The sequence below is a fragment of the Odocoileus virginianus genome, unplaced genomic scaffold (genome assembly GCF_023699985.2).
Source record: "Odocoileus virginianus isolate 20LAN1187 ecotype Illinois unplaced genomic scaffold, Ovbor_1.2 Unplaced_Contig_15, whole genome shotgun sequence".
Taxonomy (NCBI): domain Eukaryota; kingdom Metazoa; phylum Chordata; class Mammalia; order Artiodactyla; family Cervidae; genus Odocoileus; species Odocoileus virginianus.
The window spans coordinates 1,649,103-1,672,592 of record NW_027224332.1 but is presented as its reverse complement, the minus strand read 5'-3'; the positions used below and the strand labels follow the sequence as shown (position 1 = coordinate 1,672,592).

At 36.6% G+C, this 23,490-nt stretch overlaps 1 protein-coding gene across 7 annotated transcripts in view; it reads left to right on the top strand.

The window, feature by feature from the left end:
• EXOC6 (exocyst complex component 6) overlaps positions 1 to 23,490 on the top strand; it is a 199,519-nt gene that overhangs the window by 95,593 nt on the left and 80,436 nt on the right. For all 7 annotated transcript variants that reach the window (XR_011486471.1, XM_070464108.1, XM_070464110.1 and 4 more), the window contains exons 15-17: positions 7,603 to 7,712; positions 16,025 to 16,136; positions 16,664 to 16,798. Coding sequence is in view for 6 of the 7 variants with exons in the window: in XM_070464108.1 (XP_070320209.1) it covers positions 7,603 to 7,712; positions 16,025 to 16,136; positions 16,664 to 16,798 (357 nt within the window). In the remaining variant the exon portion in view is untranslated. The remainder of the gene's footprint in view (positions 1 to 7,602; positions 7,713 to 16,024; positions 16,137 to 16,663; positions 16,799 to 23,490) is intronic.

Here is a 23,490-nt window from a genome sequence, read left to right as displayed (position 1 = left end):
TTCAAAAGCATCAGTTCTTCTGCACTCAGCTTTCTTCACAGTCCAACTCTCACATCCACACATGACCACTGGAAAAACCATAGTCTTGACTAGATGGACCTTTGTTGGCAAAGTAATGTCTCTGCTTTTTAATATGCTATCTAGGTTGGTCATAACTTTCCTTCCAAGGAGTAAGCGTCTTTTAATTTCATGGCTGCAATCACCATCTGCAGTGATTTTGGAGCCCCCAAAAATAAAGTCTGACACTGCTTCCACTGTTTTCCCATCTATTTGCCATGAAGTGATGGGACCAGATGCCATGATCTTAGTTGTTCTGAATGTTGAGTTTTAAGCCAACTTTTTCACTCTCCTCTTTCACTTTCATCAAGAGGCTCTTTAGTTCTTCTTCACTTTCTGCCATAAGTGTGGTGTCATCTGCATATCTGAGGTTATTGATATTTCTCCCAGCAATCTTGTACTTCCTCCAGCCCAGCGTTTATCATTATATACTCTGCATATTAGTTAAATAAGCAGGGTGACAGTATACAGCCTTGATATACTCCTTTTCCTATTTGGAACCAGTCTATTATTCCATGTCCTGTTCTAACTGTTGCTGCCTGACCTGCATACAGGTTTCTCAAGAGGCAGGTCAGGTGGTCTGGTATGCCCATCTCTTTCAGAATTTTCCACAGCTTATTGCAATCCACACAGTCAAAGGCTTTGGCATAGTCAATAAAGCAGAAATAGATGTTTTTCTGGAACTCTGTTGCTTTTTCGATGATCCAGTGGATGTTGGCAATTTGATCTCTGGTTCCTCTGCCTTTTCTAAAAACCCAGCTTGAACATCTGGAAGTTCACGGTTCACGTATTGCTGAAGCCTGGCTTGGGGAATTTTGAGCATTACTTTACTAGCGTGTGAGATGAGTGCAATTGTGTGGTAGTTTGAGCGTTCTTTGGCATTGCCTTTCTTTGGGATTGGAATGAAAACTGACCTTTTCCAGTCCTGTAGCCACTCCTGAAGTTTCTAAATTTGCTGGCATATTGGGTGCAGCACTTTCACAGCACTGTCTTTCAGGACTTGAAATAGCTCAACTGGAATTCCATCACCTGCACTAGCCTTGTTCGTAGTGATGCTTCCTAAGGCCCACTTGACTTCACATTCCAGCATGTCTGGCTCTAGGTGAGTGTTCACACCATTGTGATTATCTGGGTCGTGAATATCTTTTACGTACAGTTCTTCTGTGTATTCTTGCCACCTCTTCTTAATATCTTCTGCTTCTGTTAGGTCCCTACCATTTCTGTCCTTTATTGAGCCCATCTTTGCATGAAATGTTTCCCTTGGTATCTCTCATTTTCTTGAAGAGATCTCTAGTCTTTTCCATTCTATTGTTTTCCTCTATTTCTTTGCATTGATTGCTGAGGAAGGCTTTCTTATCTCTCCTTGCTATTCTTTGGAACTCTGCATTCAAATGGGTATATCTTTCCTTTTCTCCTTTGCTTTTCACTTCCCTTCTTTTCACAGCTATTTGTAAGGCCTTCTCAGACAGCCATTTTGCTTTTTTGCATTTCTTTTTCTTGGGGATGGTCTTGATTCCTGTCTCCTGTACAATGTCATGAACCTCCATCCATAGTTCATCAGGCACTCTATCAGATCTAGTCCCTTAAATCTATTTCTCACTTCCACTGTATAGTCATAAGGGATTTGATTTAGGTCATACCTGAATGGTCTAGTGGTTTTCTCCACTTTCTTCAATTTCAGTCTGAATTTGGCAATAAGGAGTTCATGATCCAAGCCACAGTCAGCTCCTGGTCTTGTTTTTGCTGACTATATAGAGCTTCTCCATCTTTGGCTGCAAAGAATATAATCAGTCTGATTTCGGTGTCGACCATCTGGTGATGTCCATGTGTAGAGTCTTCTCTTGTGTTGTTGGAAGAGGGTGTTTGCTATGACCAGTGCATTCTCTTGGCAGAACTCTATTAGCCTTTGCCCTGCTTCATTCTGTACTCCAAGGCCAAATTTGCCTGTTACTCCAGGTGTTTCTTGACTTCCTACTTTTGCATTCCAGTCCCCTATAATGAAAAGGACATCTTTTTTGGTTGTTAGTTCTAGAAGGTCTTGTAGGTCTTCATAGAACTGTTCAACTTCAGTTTCTTCAGTGTTACTGATCAGGGCATAGACTTGGATTACTGTGATATTGAATGGTTTGCCTTGGAAACGAACAGAGATCATTCTGTCGTTTTTGAGATTGCATCCAAGTACTGCATTTTGGATTCTTTTGTTGACTGTGATGGCTACTCCATTTCTTCTAAGGAATTCCTGCCACAGTAGTAGATATAATGGTCATCTGAGTTAAATTCACCCATTCTAGTCCATTCTAGTCCATCTAGAATGTCGATGTTCATCTCCTGTTTGACCACTTCCAATTTGCCTTGATTCATGGACCTAACTTTCCAGGTTCCTATGCAATATTGCTCTTTACAGCATCAAACCTTGCTTCTATCACCAGTCCCATTCACAACTGGGTGTTGTTTTTGCTTTGGCTCCATCCCTTCATTCTTTCTGGAGTTATTTCTCCACTGATCTCCAGTAGCATATTGGGCACCTACCGACCTGGGGAGTTCATCTTTCAGTGTCCTATCTTTTTGCCTTTTCATACTGTTCATGGGGTTCTCAAGGCAAGAATTCTGAAGTGGTTTTCTATTCCCTTCTTCAGTGTAATAGTCACTAAATATAGGACCAATTAATTAAATGCATAGCTTTTAGATTATAGCTAATGCTGTCATTGCATATACCTAATTGTATTCTAAATACACACAAAAGACCAGATTAATTATTCTATTTCTGTTTTTTTGAAGCCGCAGTCAAAGATCCTTGTCAGGAAATATTATAAGAATATTCTCTATCTCATGGCTTGGTTTTGTTTTAGTTATTGGTAATAAATGTGTTCAGGATATAGCATCTGTAAAGAGAGCACTAGGATTCTCTGGTGGCTCAGTGATAAAGAATCCACCTGCCAATGCAAGAGACACAGGTTTGATCCCTGGGTTAGGAAGATCCTCTGGAGAAGGAAAATGCAGTCTACTCTAGGATTCTTGCCTGGGAAATCCAGTGGACAGGGGAGCCTGGCGGGCTGCAGCTGCCAGGTCATAAAAGAGTCGGACATGGCTTAGTGACTAAACAGCAGCAAAAATAGCACTGGATTTGGTCTGGATTCATGTGCCGGATCTGTCTGTGGCTTACTCTGGGCGAGTGACTTACCCTGTTTGGGCATATGTGCCTCAATTGTCAAATGAGAATTTTGAATTAAATAATCTCTAATATCTCTACTAATTACACTAAAGTATTCTAAATGGATTCATAGTTAAAAGGATATTTGATTTTGCTTGTAGGGTACATCCCACGGTATTTTAGGATTAAATTTGTTAGGAATTGTATTCATTGGTTTGTGTACTATTAAAAGAACATTAAAAGAACTATCACTAAGGCAGAAGCCACATGGAAAATTTAAATGTGATAACTTAGAAATCCCATAACTTATTTTGTAGTAGTCTCTTGGTTGGTTGTGTATATACTTAATTTTTCCTAACTTAAGTATAATTTTCAATTAAAATGGTTTTAAAAAATATAAAATTATCTTTCAAATAGCTTGAGTTACTATTTTCAGTGGAAATACCAAGTGAGAAAAGTAAGACTGAACATACATGCAAATATATGTATTTTTGCAGATAGCTGTGCTAATTTAACTAGTACCCTTTGGCTAAAATAAGAACATATTTGCTTATTCTTCAATGTCATTAAAATAAATTCTTGTTGAAATGTCTTTGAAATAGTTAATATTGTTCATTATTCTGCAAAGCATAAATTGAAAGTGAGTTATCTCTTCCATGTTTATAAAGTGATTTTAAAGAATGGCAGCTCGTTAGTTGATTTTTGTAGTACTCCTAATTCAGACCCTACATTTGGAAAGGTTGAACCTACCAGTTTTAGAGAGAGACTGCTCTCTGCAAATGTCTTTACTACCAGCTTTTTATAAGCTTCTTTCTGCTGGAGGTACCTAAGAGTACATATGTTCATTCATAGATTTATCATTTACCTACTATTTAATGGACACTGTGCCACGTGCTAGTTTTTCCATCTCTACTGTCGTGGAACTTGTAGCCAAGTGAGGAATAGATAAAATAAGTGGGAAATTAAAATTCACAGAAGTTGACCATGCTAAGGATAGAAGAAGTTGAATGGCAAAAAAGCTGTAATTCTGTAGTATAAAGTATCAGTGGCAAGGTTAATAAAGTCCAAGAGATGAAGATCAAAAAATGAAGTAGAAACTGCCAGACTATAAATAGACCTTATGTACAGTGTTAGGAAGTTTAGCCTTTACTCTGATAGCTAGAGTAAGTCACCACCAGTTTTCAAGTAGTAAATACATAATCAGATTTGTGTTTTAGAAAGATCTCTGTGGCTAATGTTTGGAGAATGGATAGGAGAAGAGTAAGGTGGGGAGACTAGCTTGGGGATTGTTGCGGTAACTTTGGCAAGAAAAATTGGTGACCTGAGTGGGGAGTTATAGCTGTGGAATTTGATTTGAGATATTTAGGAGATAAGAATGACAGGAGTTGATTATCATTTGCTTATTTGGGATGATGAGGATAGAGGGGCAAGTATGCTAGCCAGAGTTCTGCCTTGGATGGTGGAAACATTCACTAATATAGGAAATACAAGAGAAGCAGATTTAGAAAGAAGGGATGATCATTTCACTTTGGGATCAGTTGAGAATGTCTCAAATGTTACAGCTAAATGGACATGTTCAGTGGTATCTTAATACACACATTTGGACTTCAGGAGAAAGATTGGGCTGAGATTGTGGATTTGGGAGACATTGGCTCTTGCATGATGAGAATAGGTGAGATTATCCAAAGACAGTATGTATGGTAAGAAGAAAAGAAGATGTAGGATAGAACCATACCTAGAGGAGGAAATCTAGAGAAGGTAGAGAAATAAAAGGAAAACCAGTATAGGTCACAGATACCAAATAAGGAAAGGTCATTTAAGAAGTAGGAGGCCCATTGTGTCAGACTCCTCAGTAAATCAGGTAACACTAAAAGATCATTCAGTTCAGTTCAGTCGCTCAGTCATGTCCAACTCTTTGCGACCCCATGGACTGCAGCATGCCAGGCCTCCCTGTCTGTCACCAACTCCTAGAGCTTGCTCAAACTCATGTCCATCGAGTCGGTGATGCCATCCAACCATCTCATCCTCTGTCATCCCCTTCTCCTCCTGCTTTCAATCTTTTCCAGCATCAGGGGCTTTTCCAAGGCCAGAGTATTAGGAGTTTCAGCTTCAGCATCAGTCCTTCCAATGAATATTCAGGACTGATTTCCTTTAGGATGGACTGGCTGGATCTCCTTGCAGTCCAAGGGACTCTCAAGAGTCTTCTCCAACACCACAGCTCAAAAGCATCAATTCTTTAGTGCTCAGCCTTCTTTATAGTTCAAATCTCACATCTGTATATGACTACTGGAAAACCATAGCTTTGACTAGATGAACCTTTGTTGGCAAAGTAATGTCTCTGTTTTTCAATATGCTGTCTAGGTTGATCATAGCTTTCCCTCCAAGAGCAGATGTCTTTTATTTTTATTTATTTATTTATTTTTCATTTATTTTTATTAGTTGGAAGCTAATTACTTTACAGTATTGTAGTGGTTTTTGCCATACATTGACATGAATCAGCCATGGATTTACATGTGTTCCCCATCCTGAACCCCCCTCCCACCTCCCTCCCTATCCCATCACTCTGGGTCATCCCAGTGCACCAGCCCTGAGCACTTCTTTCATGCATCCAGCCTGGACTGGCGATCTGTTTCACACTTGATAATATACATGTTTCGATGTTGTTCTCTCAGATCATCCCACCCTCGCCTTCTCCCATAGAGTCCAAAAGTCTGTTCTATACATCTGTGACTCTTTTTCTGTCTTGCATGTAGGGTTATCATTACTATCTTTGTAAATTCCATATATATGTGTTAGTATACTGTAATGGTCTTTATCTTTCTGGCTTACTTCACTCTGTATAATGGGCTCCAGTTTCATCCATTTCATTAGAACTGATTCAAACGTATTCTTTTTAATGGCTGAGTAATATTCCATGGTGTATATGTACCCCAGCTTTCTTATCCATTCATCTGCTGATGGGCATCTAGGTTGCTTCCATGTCCTGGCTATTCTAAACAGTGTTGCAATGAACATTGGGGTACACGTGTCTCTTTCAGATCTGGTTTTCTCGGTGTGTATGCCCAGAAGTGGTATTGCTGGGTCATGTGGCAGTTCTATTTCCAGTATTTTTAAGAAATCTCCACACTGTTCTCCATAGTGGCTGTACTAGTTTGCATTCCCACCAACAGTGTAAGAGGGTTCCCTTTTCTCCACACCCTCTCCAGCATTTATTGCTTGTAGACTTTTGGATAGCAGCCATCCTGACTGGCGTGTAATGGTACCTCATTGTGGTTTTGATTTGCATTTCTCTGATAATGAGTGATGTTGAGCATCTTTTCATGTGTTTGTTAGCCATCTGTATGTCTTCTTTGGAGAAATGTCTGTTTAGATCTTTGACCCATTTTTTGATTGGGTCGTTTATTTTTCTGGAATTGAGCTGCAGGAGTTGCTTGTATATTTTTGAGATTAATCCTTTGTCTGTTTCTTCGTTTGCTATTATTTTCTCCCATTCTGAAGGCTGTCTTTTCACCTTGCTTATAGTTTCCTTTGTTGTGCAAAAGCTTTTAAGTTTAATTAGGTCCCATTTGTTTATTTTTGCTTTTATTTCCAATATTCTGGGAGGTGGGTCATAGAGGATAGCAAGCATCTTTTAATTTCATGGCTGCAATCACCATCTGCAGTGATTTTGGAGCCCCCCAAAATAAAGTCTCACTGTTTCCATTGTTTCCCCATCTATTTGCCATGAAGTGATGGGACCAGATGCCATGATCTTAGTTTTCTGAATGTTGAGTTTTAAGCCAACTTTTTCACTCTCCTCTTTCACTTTCATCATCAAGATTGCTAGTGGATGTTGGCTGGTAAAGCATGTTAATCAAGAAGCAAACTGTAAACCGTTAGCTGCATTCTGGTGTTTGGTGGTATACAGGTCAGAAAGCTGCTGTAAGGTATTCTAAGAGTTATGGAATGAAATGGGTACCGTCTTGAATTGATATCAATTCAAGCAAATGAAGGGAGTCTTAGAATTATTTGATGATACTAAGCCAGGAAGCTCGCCCATAACTTTCACAACAAACTTCACTCTTATATTATGGCTGCAAAGAAATAGGCAGTTATGTATCTTCTGTAGAATACTTATCATCAGAACACATAGAGGTATTGTTATCTGCTTTCTGTGCTTGTTAGAAGTCTGATAATAAGATTTAAGAAACAGATAAATTGCTATATGTTTTTCTTCAGAAATATTTTGGTTCTCCTCCTCAAAAATAACATTGAAATGTAACAGTAGACTTTAAAATGCAGGTATTAACTGTTAATTCAGATGTGAAGTAAATTTAATTTTTACATTTTTAGGTGTTTAGGATTTCTTTTTCTAAAATTTCAGAAATAATATCAACTCGTTTTTCTTTCAACAGCAACCTTTCCCAAAGAAACTGCCCATGTCTCAGTCAGTGCCTCATATTTATATTCAAGTTAAAGAATTTATTTATGCCAGCCTTAAATTTTCGGAGTCACTACACCGGAGGTAAGTTTACTATGAGAAATGTATCTATTAGAGCTATTTTTGTGAAACATTATTTGGTTTATAGGCCATGACTCTTTATTGGACTGGTACCATGTTGGAAGGCTTATATATTTTAGTAGAAGTGAAAGTGTTAGTTGCTCAGTCATGTCTGACTCTTTGCAACCCCATGGACTGTAGCCTGCCAGGTTCCTCTGTCCGTGGAATTCTCCAGGCAAGAATACTGGAATGGGTTGCCATTCCCTTCTCCAGGGAATCTTCCCGACCCAGGGATTGAACCCAGGTCTCCCACATTGCAGGCAGATTCTTAATCATCTAAGCCACCAGGCAAGCCCATTTTAGTGGCATTTAGGGTTAGGTTGATATAAATTTGATGTTACATATTTTTTGACATTTCATTATGTAAATCTTCAAATATATATAAAAGTAGAGGTAATAGGAAAAGAAACTCCTGTGTTTTCAGCATTTTGATTTAACCATAATAAATGTTTTTTCCATAATAAGCTGTTATATTTGCTGAATTATTTTAAATCAAACTCCAGAAATAATGGAATTTTATCCCTCGCTACTTAAGTGTTTTTAAAAACAATAAGGACATTTCATTGTTTAACACACTTAACAAAATTAACACATAGTATCTGTTCTCTAGCCCATATCAGGATTTTATAAATTGTCCCCCAAATGTCTGTTTATGGCTGGTATGTTTGAATCAGGGACTAAATAAAGTTCACACCTTATGTTTGTTGTTAAATCTGTTTTACCAGTATCTCTTCTATTTTTTCTCTAGTTGTTTAGATCTTATTTATTTTAATTTCTCTATTGCTCAGGTTACCAATGGCTAAATAATATTCCTTTATTTCACTGACTTGTCAAAAAGCTAATATTCTTAATAGTTTTTACTTGAGTAGGCTTAAAGTGAAGGTTCAGACAAAATCAGTGAGAATTGATAAAGAATGCTATGAAAGTGTTACTCTGCTGCTGCTGCTAAGTTGCTTCAGTCGTGTCCGACTCTGCGACCCCATAGACAGCAGCCCACCAGGCTCCGCCATCCCTGGGATTCTCCAGGCAAGAACACTGGAGTGGGTTGCCATTCCCTTCTCCAGAGGATCTTCCTGACCCAGAGATCGAACCTATTCTCCTGCATTGTAGGTGGATTCTTTACCATCTGAGCCACTATATCTACCTAAAGAATGCAGTAGCAAATTGGTATCATGCTCAGTAATGGAGAGCAACAAGCGTCTATTGGTTCCTATAGCCAAATTAGTTATATAGGAGAGAGAATACCATTTAACTAGTGTGATGAAGGTAATACCCAACATTTATAGATATGGGAAATGTGATATCTTTGTTTTGCACATAAGGAAACTCAGAGAGACTATATCATTCATCCAGAATGACCCAGCTAGTATGAGATCTGTCATAAAGGAGCAGTTCTTCTGACCCCGTATCAGAGAAAGTATCTAACTACCTAGATGGACCCTGCATTATAGTCATATAATATATTTCTCCCATCCAAGTACTAACCAGGCCCAACCCTGCTTAGCTTCCGAGATCAGACGAGATCGGGCGCGTTCAGGGTGGTATGGCAGTAGACATAGTCATATAATATATTTCTAATTGGGAATGCTCTGGAGGAGAGAGTGGTGATGCACGCTTTTCATGTCTTCCTTTTTGAAATCCATTTTTCTGAATTCATATACTTAATAGCAGTAGTCATTTTCAGTATGGACCTCTTCTGAATTTTAAGTCATATGAAGGCAGTTCAAATAAATAGATATTTTTCAGGCCAAAACAGTGAGGCCAATGACAGATGTTTTTTTCTTGTTGTATGTGTGTCTTTTATGGTAAGCTACCACTTTTTTGGATTTAAACAATGTGTAAATAAACAGTAAATGAAATTTGTGTCCTGCCAGGGTAAAAGAGTTACCTGATTTTAGGTCTTATACTGCTTTTTTTGTGTGTGCATAGGAATTCTTTAAAAGATTTCTTAATTTTTGTTCTGAAGAATATGAGTTAGAGAGCAAAGGAAAGGAAAGGGAAGGAATACAAATACCTAATATGTAATATTCTGTAGTGTGTGTTTCTCGGAAGCCAGTGACTCTCAAAGTGTAGTCCCCAGACCAGCAGCCTTAGCATCACATGGGAAAATGCTGGAAATGCAACTTTAGACCTACTGAATTAGAAACTGAGGAAGGGACCCTTGACTTTACTCAAGTTCTCTGGGTGACTCCTCATCATACTCTACTAGCCTCTTATACTGTAGTTTCTAAAGATATATTTTAAAGACATTAGCTTATAACCACAATCATAAAACTAACTAGAAGTAACGTATTCTCTGAACTGTACAACATAATACACAGTTATCATTCAGCATTGGAAAAACAATGGATACAAATGAGTATTCATTGAAACAGAATGACAAACTTTTACAATGGTAGTTTTCAATAGTGGAGCTCTAATGGTCTGAGAGCTGCCAAAATTTATACCTTTTTTTTTTTTCCATTTAAAAGTTCTGATCTAAAACAGAGGCAGTATAATGCAGTAGTGAAGAACATAAGCTTCAGACTTACACCTTAGTTTGAGTCTTGACGCTGACATTCACACTGTAGTAGGACCTTGGGCAATCAAATTGTAGTTTCCTCATCTATAAAATGAGAGAAATAACTCATAGGTTATTTTAAGTATTAAATGAAGTACTGTATGTGTATAGAGCACTCAGTGTAGCTTGGCACGTGGTATGCACATAAGGCATAAAACAGGATGGATTACTACAGTATTAGATGTGGGACTAGAGCTGGGAGTGTTTATATTTTATTTGCAGGCTTTGGGGAACTGTGGAAGTATTTTAAACTAAAAAATGACATGACTGGAGGAATATTTTAGAAAGTTTACTGTGGCCTCAATGTGGATGGTAGATTGGAGGGTATGAAGAAATAGTCATGTTGAATTGTTAAAAGCAGTGGCTCAAGACAGATGAAGAAAGACTTGAAGTAGTCAGAGTCAGTAGTGATGAAAAGGAATGAACATATAAAAAGTGTTTAGGAATATTATTTACAATAGTCAGGACATGGAAGCAACCTAAATGTCCATCAACAGAGGAATGGATAAAGAAGATGTGGTACATATATACAATGGAATATTACTCAGCCATAAAAGGAAGAAAGCAATAATGGCATTTGCAGCAACATGGATGGACCTAGAAATTGTCATACTGAGTGAAGTAAGTCAGAAAAAGACAAATACCATATAATACTGCTTATATATGGAATCTAGAAAAATAATTCAGATGAGCTTACTTGCAAAGCTGAAATAGAGGCACAGATTACAAAACATAGTTACGGTTACCATGGGCAGAAGTGGGGGGTGGGATGAATTGGGAGATTGGGATTGACATATATACCTGCATGTGTGCTCAGTCACTAATTCGTGGCTGACTCTTGCTACCTACCACATGTACTGTAGCCTGCCAGGCTCCTCTGTCCATGGGATTATCCCAGCAAGAATACTGGAGTGGGTTGCCATTTCCTTTTCCAGGGGATCTTCCCAACCCAGGGATCGAACCCACATTTCCTGCGGCTCCTGCATTGGCAGGCGGATTGTTTACCACTGAACCATCTGACTTACATACACTAGATATAAAATATCTAAAAAGAGCACTGGGTTTCCCTGGTAGCTCAGTGATGAAGAATCTGCCTGCCAGTGCAGGAGCCGCAGGTTTGATCCCTGGGCCAGGAAGATCCCCTGGAAAAGGAAATGGCAACCCACTCCAGTATTCTTGCCTGGGAAATTCCATAAACAGAGAAGCCTGGTGGGCTACAGTCCATGGCGTCGCAAGGAGTTGGACACAACTTAGTGACTAAAACAATACAGTGTTACATTGTCAGGTTTTTCTGTGCTGTCTTTTGAACTTGAAAACCTAAATTATAATAACTAAATCACCTATTAGCTTTACTGTCTGTCATGTGAATTTGTTCCGGAATGAAGACTATAAAAAATTTGCATTTCAACCCCAAATTTACTATTTGGGGATAGAAGGAACTTCATATAACAAAATGCTAACATAGAGAATATAAACACAATTAAATGTTTGCATTTACTATTTTAATTCAAAACACAAAGTGTATTACAAAACATATATTTTGATTGCTCAGATCAAACAATTCTTTCATATCTAGTGATTTCCTTGTTTTCTTCATATCGTTTGATGATATGTCTTTTTTCCCCCACATCACTTTGTAGTAGAGATTCAGAACGTCGATGAGAAATGTTTCATGCTATAAAAGATAGTTACCTATGCAAATTTCTCTCATTGTCAATATCACAGTCACACACTTTATGAATCAGGATAGTTAACAAGCTATTTTTAGAAATATATAATCAATTTGGTGGTAATTCTGATACCATTGGGCTTCCCTGGTGGCTCAGCTGGTAAAGAGTCTGCCTGCAATGCGGGAGACCTGGGTTCAGTCCCTGGATTGGGAAGATCCCCTGGAGAAGGGAAAGGCTACCCACTCCAGTCTTCTGGCCTGGAGAATTCCATGGACTGTATAGTCCATGGGGTCACAAAGAGTCAGACACGACTGAGTGACTTTTCACTTTCATTTTCACTGATACCATAACAACAGATCATGATTCCAGATTGACTTTAGATGGACTATTTAGCATTATTTTATATTCATTAACTGAATGCTATCAGCTACATTATTTGATTCAGAGGTTATTTTTATTGCACTCCTGAGTTTGCACCAATTTATAACTTTTATTCACCTGAATTGTTTCATATGGATAATTTTCCATGTATAAAGTGAATTTTTATCAACTTAATGTCATGATTTTAGATATTCTTTGAGTTTTTTTAATCTTCTTTGGTTTTTTTGTTATTTTAATCATGCTCTTGGTGGATGGCACTTTTGTGGTATTTATGATAAACCTGTGCATATCAGGTTTGTCTTTATCTTAAATGCATATATGAAATTGTCCATATACGAATTATCTAGTAAAACTCATTCAATATAATTAATAAAAAGGCATTGCACACACACGCACACACTCAAAAAAGTGTTTAGGAGCCCTAAAATTAGAGTATTTATGAATAATTAGATGAAGAAGTTAAGGGACAAAAAAGAATTTGACTTACACGTGGGTGGACTTAACTTTGTTTATATACACTCAAATTGATTCTGGTTATAGTTACCTTTGAAAACAATGATAACATACGTTCATTTTTTACTTTGGGGTAAAGTATGCAAGTGAAAAGGAGAAAAAGGAAGTATCTGAACAGTCACCCTACAACAAATTGGCTCAAATGTTATATAGTAGAATTATTCTTGAAGGTGCAATCCTGAATCTATAAACTGGTCCTCCTCATTTTCCCTTTAAATATAGATTACTTTAACACTGGGTATCATATATAATATGTATATCCTTACAAGTATTGTTTAGTATCTAATCTAACTGTTGATTCCTGAAATAGAGGACTGATACTTAGTTAAGATACTGTTAATTGGTAGGAAGTAGAGAAATTTAGCATCTTAGAATTAACTTTTATTTTGTTTTTTTACAGAGGAGAGGCAGTGGATCTCTATTGTTATTTGATTTTTTTACAGCATTTGTAATACCAAAGATAAAAGCCATTAGTCACAATATTATGTGTAATTTTCCCAAAAGCTCCCCTACTTCCCCCTCAGTTCTGATTCTTTTTATGTATGAACTCGTAGCATTCTAAAAGGTAAATGTTGTATATTAATGCTACAGCAGGAAAGATTGTCTAGTTTTTCCTTCTCTTCTTAATAAAAATATTGTCATTTTGTTACTTTAGTATTCAGTTCTCGTTAACTCTGATACTGTGTTATTCATCTTGCAAGGCATTTATGCTTATGTTTTTAAAAAATTAGCTTTACTAAGTACATTGTCTATTTTTGTTTTGTTAATGAAGTAATAACTACCTCAGAATACAGAAACAGCATAGTTAGTATGAAAGTATATAAATTTATTCTCGGTTATCAGCTTTCTGACATGTATTTTCATTTAAAAAATTTATATCTGTGATCTAAAATTGAGCTACTGGAGTTGCTTTTTTTCTTAATTTGTCAGTAAAAGAGTTATGGAAAATAAATTTGTGTGTTTAAAGCTCTTTTATTATGTTTAAATATATTTTGCAGTTAAATTTTTAGAACAAGAAGATGCTTTAGAGCTCTTATAGTAAAAATGTTTGGGGTTTTTTTTTTTTTTATATGTGAATAAAAGCAGGACCAGTGAATGAAATGACTTCATGAAGAAACTCCAAAGTCTCTGTTATTTGGTTGCAGAGGAAACATCTGGATCTAATATGACCTTTAAGAAATTTTCAGTTTTCATAAAAGGTTAAGCTATAACATAATTAGGAGATTTATTATATATTAATATTTAATTACTATGAAATGCTATTTAAAAATTAGGAAGAGTACAAGTTATAATCTCAAAAGACAAAGAGTTAAGGGAAAAAATCGCTCAGTTAGGCTAAAAGCCTTGTGGGGGAAATCCTGGTGATTGTTGTTACCAATAGGACATAAGTGCTAATAGGTTTTCTTTCTCTGCTTTTACTTATGGAAGAAAAAGATGCATTGATTTCAGCATTCAAGGAAGTTCAGGGGACTTAAAAGACATTATCTGTCATGGATAACTTTTCATCTGAAAAGTATGCTATACAGGGTGTCTTTAAGCATAATTTTGAGTATGTCAGAAAAGAAACCAGAGGAGTTGGCAACCACCTCCTTTTTATCAGTGTGAGTACGTTGCTTGTTCTAGGGACACTATTGATAGATTATAGTTTTCTGTTAGTTTGCTGCTGTGTAACCCTGAAACCTTACTGAAATTATATACATTGCCTGGGCAGTCTTGACTTTAGATGCAAAGAATCAGAGAGACATAGTCGCCTCAGGTCTGCCAGAATTAGAGTTGGCACATTTTGAAGAGTTCCTGCATTAAAATGGAGAACATTAGGATAGTAGTGAAAATTACCTGTGATTTATCAAATCTTGCTCTATTTGCATGTTTAAATATTAATATAAATGAGTAAATATTTGTGCTTCATAGATTTGTAAGAGTAATATTTTAATCAAATAAAAAGTAAAAGGGTGCTAAAATTAACATGTTAGACTGTGTTTGAGGCAGTGAGTCTCAACTGGGGCAGTTTCTCCCCCCAAAGGTGTATTTGACACCATCTAGAGACATTTTGCAGAGAAGGCAATGACACCCCACTCCAGTACTCTTGCCTGGAAAATCCCATGGATGGAGGAGCCTGGTAGGCTGCAGTCCATGGGGCCGTTAAGACTCGGACTTAACTGAGCGACTTCACTTTCACTTTTCACTCTCATGCATTGGAGAAGGAAATGGCAACCCACTCCAGTGTTCTTGCCTGGAGAGTCCCAGGGACGGGGGAGCCTGGTGGGCTGCCGTCTATGGGGTTGCACAGAGTCGGACACGACTGAAGTGGCTTAGCAGCAGAGACATTTTGGGTTGTCACGACTAGGGGAAAGAGTGCTACTTGCATCAAGCAGATGGAGGCCAGGGATCTTGCTACACATCTTTCAGTGGTACAAGACAGCCCTACAAAAAAGAGCTATCTAGCCTGTATATATGTCAGTAGTGTTAAGACTGTGAAAACTTGATCTAGGACACAGCTTAATTGTTTTGCTTATGAGGCTGTATACCAAAAAATATATCATTATTTACTTAAATTGAAGGCCTAGTGGTTAGAAGAAAATAGTCTTTTTAGTCCTGTTTTAGCAATGTTTAGGATGCTAAGAAACATAAAGTTAGTTCCTCCCTCTTCCAAATTAAAACTAGTGTAAGGCAGTTAATTTCTTTGAATCTTTAAAAAAAAAAACTCAGTGGAAATGGATAGTTATATTAAAATTGAATCTAGCAATTAATTATATCCAGAGGGTTCACATCAATTTGTATTTTAACTAAAGTGTATATAAATTGTCTTTATATACACACATATAAAGTGTCGTTGGCTGTCACACTGTGAAGTCATAATTTAAGGATAGTTTTATTTCCTTATACTAAGTACCCTATGGTTTTACTGTAATGGTTATTTGAATACAGTTAAATTTTTCTATAAATGAACATTTTCATTTATGGCAAGTATCCTTTTTATGAAACTAAATTGAACTGAAACATGTGAGTTAATAAATATGAATGATTGTAATTTATATAACAATATAAAAAAATTGAAGCGAGTTACTTTAGTAAATTGCATTAAATTATTTAGGAAGCTAAGTAACTGTAACCCTTGTGAAAAGCTTAATGATATCACCCTTTGTTTTTAGCTCAACAGAAATAGATGATATGCTTAGAAAATCTACAAATCTGCTGCTGACCAGAACTTTGAGTAGCTGTTTACTGAATCTTATTAAAAAACCTCATATAGGTTTGACAGAGGTAGGTTAAAAAGATATTTATAGCTAAATGTTTCATTGTATGAAACAATTATTATAAATTTATTGCTGAACATCATCCTATAAAACTACTCATTTTAAATTTATTGATAGAAGTGGATTTATTTTAAAACAAAAGTCTCATTGTAAATTCAAGTGATCTGAGGGAAAAGGGTTTACATGGAGAATAGTAGATAGGTGAAGATGTTAGAAGATGTATGGAGATTTATGTTTGTCAGACTTTACATAAAGTGAAAATATTCTCTTTTAACTTTGTGAATGTATAAAACTTGAAGAAGTATCTTGAAAAGTTATTTTAAATTAATTGATAGACTTTTTTTTAATGATAGCATTTGTAAGCAGTATTTGTAGCAGGCTTTGATATCAGATAATCAGTTGTATGCTATATTGCTATAATTATGCAGAAATGGTGCAGTTGCTGAAAGGAATAATCCTGTTTTTAAAAATGTAATGATGTTGTATACATGTAACCTTTTATGTATTTTACCAGAGATATTTTCTATTTTCTAGCTAGTGCAAATCATCATAAATACCACGCACCTAGAACAAGCCTGCAAATACCTTGAGGACTTTATAACTAACATTACAAATATTTCTCAAGAAACCGTCCATACCACAAGACTTTATGGGCTTTCTACTTTTAAGGTATGTAAAAATCTGACCAAAAGTTTTTATCTCAATCACTGTAAGCAAACTTTTAAAGAGTAAAGACAAACAAAATATATATACATGTATATATATTTGTATATATGTTTGTATACATGTGTGTATATATATTTGTATACATGTGTATATATATATATATAATGTTTTATATTTTGTTATATGTATAATTGTTATATGCCATTATATTTCTAATAATTGAAAATTAGAGGTAACTATTGTCAACAGTGGGCAAATAAATGTCAGTTCCTTTTGGGCATTTTAAACATCTTGTTAAAAGAAAAAGTATATTAATTTTTTATAGCTATATTACATATTATTCATGTTTTGAAGACTTAAGAATAGTGCTGAATCAGTATAAATGAATTTTCTTTCATGTCTCACAGTTTAATAATTAATTGTGTATGTAATATATATGTGTGTGTATATGTTTGGAAATTTAAAATGTAAGAATTAGGTAAGTATAAGATTTGCTTTACATCCTTTATTGAGTCTGATCTGAAGAAAAACAAATATTACTTTATTACATTATTATCCAAATCCTACCCTTTTCTCAATGGAAAGATTTTTGTTTTTGTAATACTGTGGAATATACCAAAAGATTAATTAATGATTGTTGTAAGCAGAGTAGAAGATTAAATTTGTAAATTTGTTTTTTAAGTTATTTTGTTATTTTATTAATTTGGGATCATGTCGATGGGACACTGGCATAGTCTTAACAAAATAAATCCTTTGCATTGAATATTTTGTTAAACTAATATAAACCACTTACTGATTCCTTATCTGTAGAGTAGGCTTTCTAGTTTAACCTCATAACCCTTTCTAAGTTTTCTATTAAAAAGAATTCTCATCTCCCTACTCTTACTACTTGATGTTGTGTGTGTGTGCTCAGTTGTGTCCAACTCTTTGCAACCCCATGGACTGTAGCCTGCTAGGCTCCTCTGTCTATGGAATTTTCCAGGCAAGAATACTAGAGTGGGTTGCTATTTCCTTCTCCAGGGAATCTTCCCAACCCAGGGATCAAACCCATGTCTCTTGCATCTCCTGCATTGGCAGGTGGATACTTTACCACTGTGCCACCTGGGATGTCATGATAAATTACCCAGTTTATCACTTAAGATCATAGTATAATCATTTATATTTTAGAAATTCAGTATAGTTGTATTTAGATATAACTAATGTTAACAGTAATCAGACTTTGAAAGTGTGAAGTCAAGAGAAGACCCTTAGTTTCCTAAAATTAGCAGCCTGATCCCCAAATCTTCTGCTCCTCTGATGATTCTTAAGCACATGTAGCCATCCTGATCCATAAGACACAAATGCAGATGATATCTGAGTGGACAAATTAATAAAATTGTTTATTACAAGTGAGATAGAAGCTGGACAAAACAGGCATTCATTTATTCAGTTTTGAACTGTGGTGTTGGAGAAGACTCTTGAGAGTCCCTTGGACTGCAAGGAGAGCAAACCAGTCAATCCTAAATATTCATTGGAGAGACTGATGCTGAAGCTGAAGCTCCAATACTTTGGCTATGTGATATGAAGAACTGACTCATTGGAAAAGACCCTGATGCTGGGAAAGGTTGAAGGTAGGAGGAGAAGGGGATGACAGAGGATGAGATGATTGGATGGCATCACTGACTCAATGGACATGAGTTTGAGCAAGCTCCAGAAGATGGATGAAGGACAGGGAGGCCTGGCATGCTGCAGTCCATGGGGTCACAAAGAGTTGGATACAACCGAGTGAATAGCAGCAAATAGTACAGTAATTGTGAGCATATACTCTGGAGTTAGACTACTGTGTGACTTTGCCACATTCTTTCATTTTAATGACTCATGGGTTTATTATCTATAAAATTAGAGTAGTAATATATTATCTGTGTCATACAGTTAATGAGGATTAAAGGGGACACTTAGCGCAGTGCCATTTGTTGTACATGATCTGTGCTCTGAGCACTCTCTTAGGTGCTGAAAATAGAGAAATAAATCCCTGCCCTCAAGGAGCTCAGGAGGGAAAACTGTAAAAGTACTCTTGAAAATATGATATAAGAAGTACCATAACACAGAAATAGATTCCACAAGTTTGTGAACGTTTATTTATCCACAGACTGATTGATTCTTTGCTTCAATGTTAGATTTTATACAATCCTGTTTCTTTATTGTTTTCTGTCCTTATGTCCATGTGTTACTCATATGCTGTCAAGAAGGGATTTACTGGGGACTGGAATTGTAAGCATATTTAACAATTGGCATTATATTCAATAGGCTAACTCTATACTCTGATTAAAACATGAAATGCATTGATCAAGGGATCGTCAAGCAATTTTTCTTACCAGTTGTAAGTCAGAGTGCCACAGATACTGGAACATAATGCTTTAGATTAAGGGATCCTGGAACTACATATACTTCACAAAGTCTTCCTGTTGGGAGGAAACATTTAGAAATGCGAGCTCTGGTCCATATTGCCAGTGGTCCTTAAGTTGTAGATATTTAGTTGAAAGTACAACTGTCATAAGATATACTCCTTGACTTTTCTTGGAAATCAGGAAATCGAGTTCAGCTTGTACAAATAGTAGAGCATCCTTATTTTTTATTGTTTATTTTTTTTATTTTCACAAAGGACTTAGGAAACCCTTTCTGTTTGATGATATAAAAACAAGAGCTATTTCAAGCTCAATATGTGAAGATTAAGTGTTCTTCAGTTCTGCCTTTGATCTGTTTCAAGAGGAATTATTTATCTTAAACTGTGATACAAGAAAGCAGTTCAACAGGGAGAATTGTTAAATCAATATTAAAGTGAATTCCTGAGGGAGATTGGGGGAATTTCCATTCATAGTCAGTAGTCTGTAGATGATTAAAGTATAGTTTTGATTACAGATATTAGCATGGATTGCTTAGTTAACCTCTTAGCCTAATTTTTTTCAGTCCAATGGCCTGACTAAACATATTCCTATTAAGTTACTTAATGATTATAGAAATAAGCACTTGTATGCATGATCCTTTTACCCATACATCCATTTGCTTCCCCTCCAAAACCCCACATATACATATACAAAGTGCTTGATTTTATATATTTGTTTACTTTATGAAATACTGTATAGACTGTCTCGTTTTAGCTTGCCTTTCATTGTACTAAATTTGTGAGTGATAAAGTAGATGGTTCCTGCCCTTCAGTAGTACCGCAGTTTTTTGAAGTTAACGTGGACCCACACTGAGAGTTACTTGAAGGTAATATAAGACTTCTAACTAGAAAGATTTGCATAAGAATAGAGGGGAAAGCAGGAATAGCATTCCCCTTTTAATCTGTGTAGTAAAGGAGTGGCCCAGTTCTTTTTCTTTGGCATCAGAGCTCTTTAACTTTGCTCCATGAAGCATTTCCAACCTGCCACCCTGAAGAGTCCTTTCCTTTTGAGTCCTGGCAGTAATTGCAGGTGTAAGTGCCTAGGAAGTATATACTTGTGATTCTTCGTCAATTTGCCTTTTTTAATCTGTTGATGAGTATGTAGCAATTTTTTTTTTATTATGGCTAAAGTGATAGTGGTAAATTACATCTTTGATTAAGGACTTGAAATTTTCCTCCTGTGGAGCTGGTACATGGACTCTAAAAAAAACTTAAAAATGTAACATTCATATATAAACATACATAATTTATATAGGCACTAATTATAAATAGATATAGCTCAATTATTATTAAAAAGTGAACACAGACTTCCATTTTTCCAGTCTGGCATGTAAAGAGCTAGGAAGTTGTCACTCTGTCCCTACAAGTAAAAAGCTGAGAAGATTGTGAAAAAATCAACAATTCTTCCTTGATCTTTCAGAGAAGTGAAATCACAGACCACACTGCTGCCACCAAAATTGGAGAAATAGACAAATATAGAGAATGACAACTTAGGAAAACCTAAAGTATAATTGAGTGTCCAGAGTCCCTCCATCTTTTAATTTTTAACTCCAGTTTATGTAGTTTGGGCCTCGTCTTCAGACTATAATGGCAGCTGTAGGTCTTCTTCTCCGTAGCAAAATGGCTGCGAGGTCACAGTTTTAAACCTGACATCCTCATGCTCTCTCCATCTGAAAGCAGATAGCTAGCTGCTGTGGAACGCCCTGTGAGTTCGGAGGATGATCCGCTCATCAGGCTCCATCCTTGGCACTAGACAGAGATTCAGTTCTATCCAGACCAAATAGAGCTGTGAATGGCGGCCGAGTGATTTTTCCAAAATGTATTTGCAGACTTTTCCAAGAAGGGAGAAAAGATAGTAGACAATAAATCATAGATGTTTACTAAAATTTTCAATGATATTACTACTTATCTTTTACTCAAAGCACATATGCTTATGGTCTATGAGGACTACCGTGGAGTTTGTGCATGTATCTGTTTAAAATAGTTCTTTGAGTGATTCTGTTGCACATCTGTGGTCGAGAACCGATGATAGTATGATATCACTTAATTTTTGTATGTTGAAATAAAAAAGTTCTTAAGTTACATGAGATATGTTTCTGTCTCCAGAGGGCACTATTTCTTTAACAAGCTGTGTGTGTGTGTGTGTGTGTGTGTGTGTGTGTGTGAGATTCATATCCAACTCTTTGGGACCCCCACCAGTCTCCTCTGTCCATCAAGTTACGTGAAATATGTTTCTGCCTCCAGAGGGCACTATTTCTTTAACAAGCAGAGAGAGAGAGAGAGAGAGAGTGTGTGTGTGTCTGTGTGTGTGTGTGAGAGAGAGAGAGAGAGAGAGAGAGAGAGAGAGCATATACACATGTGCATGCGTGTGCTCATTCATGTACAACTCTTAGAGCATATACATATGTGCATGCGTGTGCTCATTCATGTACAACTCTTAGAGCATATACACATGTGCGTGCATGTGCTCATTCATGTACAACTCTTTGGGACCCCTGCCGGGCTCCTCTGTCAGTGAAATTTCCCAGGCAAGAATACTGGAGTAGGTTGTCATTTCCTACTCCAGGGAATCTTCCTGAGCCAGGGATCATACCTACTCTCTTAACACCTCCTGCATTGGCAGGCAGATTCTTTACTACTGCACTACCTGGGAAGCCCCTTAAGAAGCAAAGAAGAAATTTGTTTATAAGCTGATTCATTTAAAATTTAATTCAGGAGTTAGTTGATGTGTTCTTGACTATCTAATCAGATCATAAGGATTGAGAGTGTTTGGTTTCAACTGTAGTACTACTCTCTAGGAAGTCCAAACTGATTTTCCTAACAGTCTCATAAGTGATAATTAGTGGTCATTTTTTAAGAAATATCTTACCAAATAATTCAGTGTATTCTAGTGTATAAATACAAAAAAAAAAGATATAATGAAATCTTTTTATGTGCTTCTTTCCTTCTATTCTTTTTTTTTTTTTAAGCCTTTACTGAATTTGTAACAATACTGCTGCTGTTTTATGTTTTGGTTTTTTGGCCAGAGGCATGTGGGATCTTAGTTCCCCAACCATGTATCGAACCCCGGCCTCTGCTTGGGGAGCTCAGAGTTTTAACCACTGGACCACCAGAGAAGTCCCTCAGCCTGCTTTGTTTTATTCCTCTGATAAAAGTGAAAATGTTTTTTGCTCAGTTGTGTCCAACTCTTCACAACCCTGTGGACTGTAGCCTGCCAAGCTCCTCTGTGCATGGAGTTCTCCAGGCAAGAATACTGGGGTGGGTATTCCCTTCTTCAGGGGATCTTCCCAACCCAGGGATTGAACCTTGGTAGCACTAATAATGTTTTGTAATATTGATTCTCTTCCTGAACTGTGAGATCCTTGAGGATGAAAGATGTCTCAGTGTCTTTATACTGCTTTAATTCATAGGACATGATATAAATGATACATTAGGTTAAGTTGTGTTAAAATGTATGTGATTGATAATGGTGAGTGATACTTAGGTCTCCTCTTAGTCAAGATATGAATTTAAATAAGTATTAGGTGTGTGTGTGTGTGTGTGTGTGTGTGTTTTGCTTTTTGGTCATGATGCATGGCTCGTGGGATATTAGTTCCCTGGCCAGAAATGTGTGTGTGTGTGTGTGTGTGTGTGTGTGTTTTGCTTTTTGGTCATGATGCATGGCTCGTGGGATATTAGTTCCCTGGCCAGAAATTGAACCTGCGTCCTCAGCAGTGAAAGCATGGAGTCCCAACCATTGGACCACCAGGGAGTTTCCAGTAAGTATTATTTTGCCAGAAATATCCATTCCATTGTAGTCAGAGAACATACTTTGTATGATATCAGTCTTTTAAAGCCCCAGTCCCAGCTTTTTGGCACTGGGGATTGTTTCCATGGAAGACAGCTTTTCCATAGGTGGGGATGGGGTAAAGTGGGAGGTGGATGATTTTTAGGTTCACAGCCGTTCACTTCCTGCTAGATGGCCTGGTTGGGGAACCTTGCATTAAAGATTTGTTTTACGACCTAACATTTGCTCTGTTCTGGATAGTGTCCCATGTTCATTTGAGACTAATGCATGGTCTGCTAATGTTGAATGTTCAATAGATGTCTATTAGGCCTAGTTGGTTTATATTGTTGATCAAATCGTCTTTGTCTTCTGCCTGCTCAGATTTGCTGTTGAACTCCTGTAGTGATTTTTTTGTTGTTGTTTCGTTTATTGTATTTTTCAACTACAGAATTTTTCTTAGGTTCTTTATTTTCAAGTAGTTTTTATCTCTTTATAGTTAATTTTGTC